General features: G+C 40.6%; 1 protein-coding gene across 1 annotated transcript in view; it reads right to left on the reverse strand.

Moving 5' to 3' along the window:
* TEX15 (testis expressed 15, meiosis and synapsis associated) overlaps positions 1-12,327 on the reverse strand; it is a 31,824-nt gene that overhangs the window by 13,058 nt on the left and 6,439 nt on the right. The window contains exons 2-6 of the mRNA XM_079959038.1: positions 12,159-12,294; positions 8,210-8,375; positions 6,752-6,998; positions 5,753-5,899; positions 1,138-1,300 (exon numbers count right to left, since the gene is read on the reverse strand). Of these exons, the coding sequence (XP_079815164.1) occupies positions 1,138-1,300; positions 5,753-5,899; positions 6,752-6,998; positions 8,210-8,375; positions 12,159-12,294 (859 nt within the window). The remainder of the gene's footprint in view (positions 1-1,137; positions 1,301-5,752; positions 5,900-6,751; positions 6,999-8,209; positions 8,376-12,158; positions 12,295-12,327) is intronic.

Genomic DNA, 12,327 nt, shown 5'->3' on the forward strand with positions numbered 1-12,327 from the left:
AAACCACAGAGCCTAGGACTTGCTGATCAGAAGGTCAGCGGTTCGAATCTCCACGACGCGGTGAGCTCCCGTTGCTCGGTCCCTGCTCCTGCCAACCTAGCAGTTCGAAAGCACGTCAAAGTGCAAGTAGCTAAATAGGTACCGCTCTGGCAGGAAGGTAAACGGCGTTTCTGTGCGCTGCTCTGGTTCGCCAGAAGCGGCTTAGTCACGCTGGCCACATGACCCGGAAGCTGTACGCTGGCTCCCTCAGCCAATAAAGCGAGGTGAGCGCCGCAACCCCAGAGTTGGTCACGACTGGACCTAATAGTCAGGGGTCCCTTTACCTTTACCTTATGTATGTATGTATGTATGTATGTATGTATGTTTACTCAGAAGTAAGTTCCAATGGCTCTAATAGGAATTCCTCCCAAATAAGTGTACTTAGGATTGCTGCCTAAAGGAAAGAAATGCAAGAGAAGGCAGGTGAAAGCAATAAAAGGGGATTTTTAATTTTATTTTGAAGACCACTCTAGATCTAAGGACAGAAAAAGCTAAACCTTGTTGCCAGAAAGAGAGGCGAGACGACAGACAAGAGTACTAAGAAGGCAGGGGGAATTGGTAGAGAAACAGAATAGCTGAAGGACACAAGGAAAAAAAGGCAATCTAAATAGACAAAGACTTGAGGAAACAGGTGCATTCACATTAACCCATGGTTTGTCAAAGACCCAGGGTAGGCCAGTAGAGGGCATTATCTGTAGTGGGCCCTAAGCTGTGGAACTCCCTCCCCACGGAAGTGCATCTGGTTTCGGAGAATTCAGAAGACCCTTGCTTTTGACACTTGAAATATGTATGTTTTCAGGGCCCATCTTATTTTTATGGCTATAAGCTGTTTTGAATTGTTTTCAATATTGTATTTTAATGCTGTAACCTGCCCAGGGACCTTAGGGCAATAACAAACAAACAAACAAACAAACAAACAAACAAACAAGAGATGTTTCACAGGTGAGCAAAGCACAGTGCCACTGTAGCATAGGGGAGCATCTAGAGTGACTGAACAAAGCATGGTTAGGGTTAGGGTCATACAAAATGGGAGGGGGCGGAAACAGGCATGTGTATTAATTTAAGAATAAGAAATACACATTTATAAAATCAGCTTACCCACATGCTTAGGCAATTTTTGAGGTCTGCACTGCAAAGGTGTTGAAGCAGAGACAGTTGCATTTTTCTGATTAATGCGCTTTACTTCTATTACTGCATATGGAAGGCATTGCCTAGGCTTGTCCACTGGTTTTGAATGTTCATTGTATTCATAAAAATATATCTGCAAATATGAAAAATATCACAAGAATATCACTTGCAGGATTAGTAAAAGTGCATCCTAGACAAAGACTGCTAAAATAACTTCAGGTTTTGGTCATTTTTCAGCAAAATTGACTTGTAAAACATCCACTAGTTTAAAATATATCTCACCTTCCATTTATAACATCATACAAAACTAAAATTAAAGAAAAAATCTAAAATCAAACACTACAGTATAGTTATTGTGGAAACATTCAAATATTTAATGTAAGAGCTTGAATTACTAGTTATTTTAGTTTATTGCAATTTCAATATTTGATTATAAGCTGCCTTAAACTCTGAAAAGGGTAGAATTTTTTTTTATTATTATTTATATATACCTGTTCCCTGTCTTACTGAGAGCAGTCTTTGCAGCTCAGCTGCACAGCCAACATTTCCGGCCTCTAACACAGAAGACATAACTCTGTCTTCCTGTGCCAAAATTCCCACAAGAACTCGGGAGCCTATCAGCAATAAAACTGGGCTTCCAGGCTCCCAAGTTGACCTGAGTGAAGGTTTGGCCCAGTCAGGTCCGCTCTGGGGTTATAAAGGTAGGGCTTGCAATGTGCTCAGCACCAGAGCCTTCAGTTAGCACATAGGTGAAGAGCTGATTCTTCAGATACCAAGTTCTCAAGCCTTGACAGGCTTAAATGGTCATAACCAGCACTTTGAATGGGTAAATGAAACAGACCAGTAGCCAGTAAAGATGATAACAGTACAGTGGTGCCCCGCAAGACGAATGCCTCGCAAGACGGAAAACCCGCTAGACAAAAGAGTTTTCCGTTTTGGAGGTGCTTCTCAAAACGAATTTCCTATGGGCTTGCTTCGCAAGACGAAAATGTCTTGCGAGTTCCTGCGGGTTTTTTTCCTCCCCCCCCCCCTTTTCTAAGCCGCTTATCTGCTTATCCGCTAAGCCGATAAAAGCCGCTAATAGCGCTAATCCGCTAAGCCGTCAATGGGCTTGCTTCGCAAGACGAAAAAACCGCTAGACGAAGAGACTCGCGGAATGGATTAATTTCGTCTTGCGAGGCACCACTGTACTGTCATGTGCTTGTAATGCCCTAATACTAAAAGGAACATATTCTGCAGCAACTGAAACTTCTGAACCTCCTTCAAAGGCAGTCTCACATACAATGCATTATAGTAATCAAAATAGTAAGCCATACTGCTTCCCGCAGCAGTTTCCTGACCTGCCCCCATCCCAGTTGTAAGTCCTGCCAGAAGCAAGAGGCCTGTGTGCACCTAGCACCATAAAGGAGTCCGACTAGATCAATTACAGAAGCATTATCCCTGTCCGTATGAACTCAAAACTATAAAGCAGGCATGTCCAACTCCCAAGAGACTGCAATCTACTCCCAGTATATATAAAAAAAACTGGCAGTGATCTACCCACTGTCATTGGAGGGAGGAGCGTGCATGGGGTGGGTGGATTGCCCAGAGTTGTTGAGCTTTTTGGGGGGAGGGTTGCACAGAGTTTATAAACTCCCCCCCCCCGTAACTTTTTGTACATGATAAGGATCCTGCGATCTACTGGTTGGACATCCCTGCTATAAAGCAATTGCTACCAAAATCATGAAAAGCTATTGTAAAAGCAAGTTGGTTAGAATGAAATCAACCCCCAAGCTGTTACAATCATCACACAAAACTCTTTAGCCATATGCAGACATCCACATCCCATGAGAGATGATGGACTGGCCCAAACTCATCCCCTTCCATTCTGGTATTTGCACATTGGATTTCAGTTACACAAACACAAACACACCCCTTTGTTATTCTTTTTACAACTTTTTAATTTCTGCTGTTTGGTTGTTTGGCAAGTTATTCACTGTTCAGGCTCATGTGCTCAGAGAAGGGTGACGATAAATGGGTGTCAATGCTCTGAGTCCCAGATTATGAACTGTTGAACTGGACAAGTTTCCATCCCTTTGTTATGTCTCCCACTTCTTCCGGCTATAGGTACTACTTGGTGAAAAGTCCCCAAATGGTCCTCCAAATCTCTTAGAAGGGTGTGTTTTTATGTAGCTTATAGAGCAGAATTTTCTCTCGTGTAGGTCTTGTATCCAGTTCTGTGTCTGGTGTGACTTGGGCTTTCAATGTTGGGAGGGTTATTCATTTTGCTGTGAGCATGGCTCAATGAAACCTGCCTTCCTGGCAGGTATGTAGCCAATTATTATGTTGGTGCCTCCTATTTAACACGGATTTGTCCAGAACCAAGTTAATTTTAATCTGTACTTCTGTCCCAAAGGGTTTGATTACAGGGCAGAGATGCATTTGAAATAAAAGGACAAATTCTACTCATGTAAAAACACGCTGATCATCTGTGGGCCAGATTTAGAATGTGATTGGGCCAGATCTGGCCCCCGGGCCTTAGTTTGCCTACACATGGTTTACATCAACAGCAATGATCTGTGGGTGTTAGGTCCATACATCCAAGGTGTGTTGGTGTCCTGTAAGCCTGGAGGAATATTTTCTAAGTCTAATGTCATGGGTACCTCGTTTGACACAACACAGGTCCTTTCCCCACTGTGCAGTTATCAGACAGGCTTCTAATTCTTGGTTTCACTTATGTCTAATTGGCCTTAGGGTATTACATACTAATGTGTATAGGGACCTACTGAGTTTTCCTGAGGTGATGGTATGTGCTGTTTGCAAGAGATCTGGTGTGTCTGCTGCACTAAGGACATTGGGGCCAAATTTTGTTAATATAATAAAGATAATAAAGTATATGATCTTTACTTTAGATCTTGTGATTTATGTGGAGGTTGTTCCACTTAGTTGTGCATTTTCTGATGTTAGCTCAATTGGTAGAATATGAGATGCTAAATCTCAGGGTTTTGAGTTAGAGTCCCCCATGGGCTTGAACTGTGAAAAGACGCCATACAAAAAAAATTATGTATGTTCTGTGAGAGATACTCACTCTGCCCATGCTTTTCTTAAGTCAAGATTTTTGGCTGTTATATGTAGATTGTGTCTGATGGCAAAGTAGGCAAATGGGTCAAAATGCATTTGGTTTGCTACTGCCACCCAGGCTTGTGCGATAGCAGCTATGATGGGGCTTTATGTTGCAGAGTTTCCCAGTTGCTTAGAGTCTAGTGCTGCCCAGCTGTTTAGCTGACTAAATATAGTTATATCTGCCTACTGTGAGATAATCTGCTTCCTGTTGCCATTATGGAACTTGTGCAATTAGATAATACCATTTTTTTGCTCTGTAAGACTCACTTTTTCCCTCCTAAAAAGTAAGGGGAAATGTGTGTGCGTCTTATGGAGCGATTGCAGGCTGCACAGCTATCCCAGAAGCCAGAACAGCCTAAAGGTGTATAATGAAGGTGCTAGGCAAACCTCCCTGGGGAGAGAATTCCACAGACAGGGAGCCACTGCAAAAAAAGGCCCGCTCTCATGTTGCCACCCTCTGGATCTCTTGTGGAGGCATATGAAGAAGGACCTCAAAAGATGATCTCAGGGTCTGGCTAGGTTCATATGGGAAGAGGCGGTCCTTGAAGTATTGCGGTCCTGGGCCATTTAAGGCTTTATAGGTCAAAACCAGCACTTTGAATAGGGCCCATAAACTAATTAGTAGCCAGCGCAGTTGGACCAGGATCGGTATAATATGCTTAAACCCTCTTGCTCAGGTGAGCAACCTGCTTTTGAATTCTGCACTAGCTAGTTTCCGAACTGTCTTCAGAGGCAAACCTACATGATTGTCATAAATTTGGGGAAAGAGTTCTGCGGGTCCACTGAAAAAAAGCAGTGTGCCACCTGCAAAAGGGCTATCTTATACTTAAATCTTCGAAGATGAGGGCGCTGTGGTTTGGGAGACATGCTATGGGTGGAAATGGGAAGTTGCACTCCCCCTAAAGCACCAAGTTTGCAGATTGGTAGTGTTTCTAGAGTTAACACTAGCAAGTGCAGACTGTGGTCAGGAGTGCTTTTTATCACCTTAAACTATGTGCTCTTTGTGGGTCTGCTTTGAAAATGGTTTCAAAACTTCCATGGCTGCAAAATGGTCAGGTCAGAGTCTGTGTTTTTTTCACATTTCAAATCCCATCACAACCCAATAGCAACAATAAATACCATTCCTTCCTTCTTCATCTGAAGACCTCCTCCAGAGAGGGGACCTTCCCTGTCATGGGGTCTCAGTTATGGAGTGCCCTTTTCAGAGAAGATAGTTTGGTGTCAACATGTCTTTTGGGTGTTGGGCAAAGACTTTATTAAGGTGGGCGTTCCAGCATGTTTTACAATTTTTACAAATCAGTTTTCTAGTTTTGCAGGAGCCCCTGATTGCACTGTTTTTAGGTTGTATTCTGCACTCATAATAATAAATTAATAATAGAATATAAAAATTAAAAATAAAAGAACAAAGTTTCAAGAATACAACAAGCATAATGAAATATGACATCTGATTAGGTCGCATGTGCAAAAGTTAAGGATTCCCTACCAAAGAACCAATGGCCTGGTCCTCCAATGAATCCTTAACTGAAGGATGACTTCTGGACATGTGGCAATCAAATTTTGGAGTTGGATCCAAAGCAACTTTCTTCTTGCCTTTAGGAGGCTGAATTTTTTTCACTTTTCCTAAGAGAACCTATCAGATTAAATCAAAGAAAACAGAGTTATTTTCAGTAAAATGCTCATATGATTGCATTCGGTTACCTAGCTGGACATCTTTTCCTATGAAGTAAGTATATGGAACAAAGTTTTTTTAAACACAGAAAAAAGTGCCACTCCCCTTAAGAGCATATAACTTAAAAAAAAGTCAATGTAAAATAATGAACTGTGAGTTAACAAACATGAAAATAAAATATACACCACAGACAGATATCAAGAATGTACTCCTATATTCTGATTTCAGATGGAGGGTTTCTTTAAAAAAACAGTATGTGATTTTATCACTCACCCATAGAGGCTTCAGTATAAAAACTTAATAGCTGGAGTAGACATAACACTAGTCTAAATGCAAGATATTTAAATCCTGCATAGGAAATGAAAATATAAATTCTTAAGATTTTAGTAAAAATGTATATGAATCTGAGGTATACTAACCACTATTATCTGATGGTATTTCTGTGTTAGATTATGAATGAGGACTGCCTTTTCGCTCAGTTTGAAGATGGCCTGTAATTACCTCTTTGTTGTGACTGGAACACACTCAGCGCTTAACAAATCCAAACTGCTCCTCCCAACACCATCGTCTGACCCACGCATTGAGACTATAAAGCTGCACCTGTCTAGCTGGCCTTGCGCATGGAGCCAGTAGCATTTCAGAGAACGGTCCCAACTTTCAGCATCCTACCTAGCAACCTAAATTTGGCTTCTGCATACAAAAATGCATTATAGTCAGAAAAAAAAAAAATCATTGGGATAAAAGATTCGGACATAAAACGACTCCTCATGCTACACACTTGCCTAGCATTTACCATTTCTGTATAAAACTTACCCTGAAAATAATGATATTTTCTATTGGGATTGAGTGTTCGGATGCATAATTCAGAGCAACATCAATGTGTCTGAATAAATATATGCCAAGTTGAGGATTTCCAAGTTCCTTCATAATTTTTAGTTGTTCTTTCTTGGAATGACCAGTGTGCAGGCCATTCTGACAAATGTTTGAGACTTCCTGGTTAGAGACAAGTAAAAAGCTAGATGTTTCTTTATCTTGCCTTCCTGCTTCACGCAACTTAGTCCTAGCAATAAAAAATAACACATTATACACATTTCCAAATAATTATATACATTTCAGATAAATGCTTCTTCACTTTCTTAGATTATAAGCAATTTCATAATACTGTTGTATTTGATTTTCTTTATACCCACTTGCAAGAAAAGGTAACAATCTGGCCCTGACCACATTGCAAATGGATGGTTGCTTAATAGTTGATGGTTTTCTTTAGTACATTGTAATTGGCTGTTTTAGTATGATGGCTCTTCTACATGCCATGGGTTGTTTTATATCCAAGAAAGAGAGTCTGGTCTGATGAGTAAAGCTGCTGCCTATCTCTAAAACTGAAAAAATGTAATACTGTTAATCTTGTTATTACAACCCATTGAACCATGTGAGTTTCAAGGAGGTGGATGATTCAGGATGAATGGGCATGTACAGTGGTGCCTCACAAGACGAAAAGAATCCGTTCCGCGATTCTCTTCGTCTAACAGTTTTTTCATCTTGCGAAGCAAGCCCATTGACGGCTTAGCGGATTAGCGCTATTAGCGGCTTAGTGGATAAGCGGCAAAGTGGCTTAGAAAAAGGGGGGGGGAGGGGAAAAAAACCCCGCAGGAACTTGCAAGACATTTTCGTCTTGCGAAGCAAGCCCATAGGAAATTCGTTTTGCGAAGCACCTCCAAAACGGAAAACTCTTTCGTCTAGCGAGTTTTCCGTCTTGCGAGGCGTTCGTCTTGCGGGGCACCACTGTATTTCCTGCAGAATGGAGCTTAGCATATGTGGTTCAGGATGTGGGGGGTGTAACAAAAGGGAAGGCAGGTGGCCTAGAGAGTCGCATCACGCAGTCCAATGTGTATGGCTCAGGACTGGAGAAGGAATTGCCTAAGCCCATGGGACTAGGAGAAACCAGAACTAAACTTCAGCATCTGTGTTCAATTATGACTATGGATAGCTAGTTGTGTGTGTGTTTGATTTTTCTGATAGGGCTCCTATAGCTTTTGCACATGTAATGGACAAGCGTGTTGGATCTGGAATGGAGAAGACATGGGTTCAAACCCCAGCCATGAAGGGGCTCACTATGTGGGTTTGGGCAAGTCAGTCTCTCTCTCTTTTTCATGTAATTGTTTCTAGAATACAGTGAGAAAACACCACATATAAACTTATTGCGAGTAAGGATGGAAGACAAATATGATAAAATAAAATGGATTAATTTCTCTTCATATAAGCACAATTCACCTCTTTGCAACAAATTCTTCTTCCAGATCTTTATTGTGAACCATTTTTATCTTATTGAACTGCCACAAAGACTCGAGGTTACATTCTTTGTCAAGGCAACTTTGAATCAGCCGTTGTTTAATCTCATTACTGTCTCTCTGATTATTGGAACACTCCGTTAGTAAACCTAAAAACAAATAAATAAAAAGTTTTAAGAAATCTATTAGAATTACAGTCATGGGGATTACTAAGCAACATTCTTGGCAACACAGTGATGGTCACAGGCAAAAGAATCTCCCAAAGAGATTACTGTCAAGTTACAAGGTTTAGTAAAAAATCTCAGGAGAGAAAATCTTGCTTAAATTAGGTCATGGAAATTAATTCATTGCCAGTTAAAGTAGTATCTATGTTATACAGGGGCACATGTGACACTGCTTGGTTGAACTGGTGTGGTGGCATGAAGCATCCTGCTGCTTAGGTACTAAGGAGTTTCCAATCCAGCTTCTGTAAGGAAAGGGAAGCTGCCAGTTTGGCTTGGATTAAAATTTGCACAGAGGCAGCGAAAGGACTGAGAAGTGGTCCTAGGATATAAAGAAACCACGGGGTTCCTATTTCCTCTCCTGGCCCCTCAATATACATCTGTGTTTCCACCAATCTGTGGGATACAAGATGGAGAGCGAGAACAAAACTTTAAAATAAAGAAATGAAGAAGGGGGGCAGCCAACCAGGAAAACACAGTGAAAAAACTTACTCAGATGATCTAGCAAACATGATGAAGGAAGGACTAGACAAAGGGACAATTTACACAAAACAACCACTCAAGCAAGCATTTCTCTCCACACACACAAAAACATGAAGACCTAACTGTCCCTCTGGAAATGACATTGCAAGTTGAAGATCCTGCCTTTCTCCAGTAGGGGGAGTCATCCCTATTAGGAATGGTGTCCCCCTCTATGTGGTAAAAATAAACAGAAAAGGAAGAGAAAGGAAATTCAGGCAAGAACGGTAATCAGAAAGCAAGCTTTGAAGAAAATTCACAGTGCATAAGAACAGGTGTTATGGAAGGGTGAGAGACAGACAGGAATTATAGGAAGGCTGGTCAACAGTTCAAAGAATATGGTTGCTTAGTCAGAGGAATTATGCCAGCTATGGCTTCTACTGTCATGGCAGCATTGTGACCTTGCAAAACTAAGGAAGCAAAAAGGTGCAAAAACAGGGATATGGGATGAAGTTCACATACTGATTTAAGTTAATTTGGCTGCAGGCTTCAAGTCAACCTTTATTTGAAAGAATACAAGTAGAGATTGAGAAAATTCAGATGGTTCATGTCTTTGTAAACCATTTTTCATGCATACCCCCCATTGTGGCAAGGAGTCTTCCTGTTAAAGCTTTCACCTTTGTTCTTGACAACTTTTTAACATGCACATGTTATAAATACGTAAGTCAATTGTTTTGCATCATACAGTTTTTGCATATTTATTGAGGTATACAAGAGCCTCTTTACTTTTCTTGCTACAACCAAGACTACAATCATGACCATGTTTACTCAGAAGTAAATCTCAGTGAACTTCAGTGAGGCTTACTGCCAGGTAAATGGGGTTAGGATTTAGCCTTAATCTGCTACATTTTATGAGTTTTCAAACTCATTTGAATGCATCATTTCATGCTGTTCTTTCCCTATGGAAAGAGGTCCCTTTGTCAAAGTAGAAAGAATCATCTGGTTCTGACTACCCATTACTGACCACCTTAACTTTCTGCTTTAAAAGTGACATTAAATTTAAAATTATCTTCCTTTCCCTCATCCTTCAGATTTTCTTGACTTTTAACTGAACTACTAAATGAAATGTAGCTGATGCCTGGGTGACGGAAAGGAGATAGGATGGCAAGTTTATAGTGGCTGGGCTGGCAAAATCAAGGTAGCAAGAGCAGCTGCAATCCTAACCCCATTTACCTGGAAGTAAGCCCCTCTGAATACAATGGGACTATTAGACATGATTAAGTTTGCAACCATAGATAGCATTATGATGGTCAATTAGGCACTTCATTAACTTTGATTTTTAAGCCCTTTGTTGTTTTGCTGAAAAAGACTAACAGGGCATTCCCTGTAGAAATTAATTAAAATTGAAAGGCAATACACAGAGGTAACAAATTTGTAAATATCTGTTGGTGGTTGAGTCATGCATGTCTACATGCTCTATAAAAGCTACATATGTTTCTGCGTTAGTAGATAAAATGGAACATAGACTTGTGCAAAATAAAGCAACTGCAGTGGAAGAGAAAATATCAGATGAAAGTGCAGATAAATATTGGAACAGATTGAAGCATGTTTGTGCATCCCTAACGGGAGCAGCCCTTTTTCTCCGTACAATTACTCAGGAAGTGGTGGCACATCATAGTGGAGGACAATATTTAAAGCAGAAGGTGGGAATCCTTGCAGGAAGAACTACAGTGGAACCTCTACTTACGGACGTAATCAGTTCCGGAGGTCCGTCTGTAAGTTGATCTGGGTCGCTGGTAGAAGCGCCATTGTGCGCAGGTACATTTGGCGGCAGCACACTTCTACGCATGTGCAGATGGCGGCAGCCGCTCCTGTGTGTGCACAAACGGCAGAAACCGCTTCCGCACGTGCATGAATCGCGGCAAACCCGGTATTTACTTCCGGGTTTGCTGCGGTCACAACTTGGATTGGGCCCAAGTAGAGCCGGTGGTAAGTAGAGGTTCTACTGTACTCAGAAGAATCTGACATCCTAGGCTCCTTGGGAGGAAGGGCAGGATTTAAATTTAATAATAATGATAATAGTATTAGCATCTGCCACTTCCCACAACTGGCAAGGATGCTTAAACACAAGTAAACCATTAAGATTCTCTTTGCAAATGTGACTTAATTTTGAATCTGATACAGAATAATTTACAAAAACAAATAATTCGATCAATCTTTATTGAAAGATTATGATGGATAACGAAGGTACATCTCTGTTGGAGTTCACAGAATAGTATTATTGAATAAAAAGGCTGAAGATGGGATGAACTAGAGTAAAAAAATGTTGAAAGCAAGGATAAATCCAGCACAGGTAAAAGCTAAACCTAAAATTTGAAGGCCTGGCACAATAAAAAGGTTTGGATTTGTTGACTAGAACTGTAGTGACAAGGTCAAGCAACTCATTTTAGGGATAACAATCCATAACGTTGGTGCTATGGCAGAAAGCTCTGTCCTGTGGAACCAATAACTTTACTTCCTCCTGACAGGGATGCTACCACAGCCAATCATATGGGGAAACTCTTCAGAAGAGAGGAGAGATGAAAAGGCACATGATGGGAAGTTTTGCTTCTGCACATGACTCTGGAAAAACCATTTTAAGCTGAGACATTCCTTCATCACCCTAGAATGTTCAGTTCACCATGAGTTCATGAGACATTGCATCCTGACCTGTTCTTAGTGCTTGGTTGACCACATCTACGGATGAATGCTATATATTAATCATTAGTAATTGTTTAAGTCTTGCTATATTTATCACTAAGTAATAATTTAATAAGGAGGTTTTCACGCCTGTCCAATTCTGTGTTCCCTTTCCCAGCCTTTAATCTATTGATGATTGATGCCTATATGCAACCTTTGCTTTGCACTTGTGTTGACCAATCAGCAACAAGCACATATGTGGCAATGCTGTAATATTCAATAAAAGAGACTCCCCGAGACATGCTCAGGAGATGCCTCCCATATGACATCCACCACTCATCTGTCGTTCATTTCAACCCAACAGGCACAGGTAGTGTCAATTCCTATTATAAACATCAGAAACTGTCAGGATACAACTGACCTGAGAAAGTATACATTTCTGAAGTACAATGACATGAACTGTTTGAAAATGACAATTTCTATCACATATCACATTGTTTCTTTGCTTATTAAATTATGGCAGATCTATAACACGTGATCAAAAATGAGTATTTTGTTATTTGTCTACTGTACCTTTATCAGGAGCTCTTTTAGGGATGGTAAATTTTTTCAAACGACTTTGATCTGGCAAAAATATACCCTTTGTATTTGACGTTCTGTTTTTCTGTATCACTTCCATCTTTGGTTCCTTTTCTATTTTGTCTTCAACCTGAATCAATAATGAATTGCAGAAACTGTTATT

The sequence above is a fragment of the Podarcis cretensis genome (genome assembly GCF_951804945.1).
Source record: "Podarcis cretensis genome assembly, chromosome: 17".
In the NCBI taxonomy this organism is placed as follows: domain Eukaryota; kingdom Metazoa; phylum Chordata; class Lepidosauria; order Squamata; family Lacertidae; genus Podarcis; species Podarcis cretensis.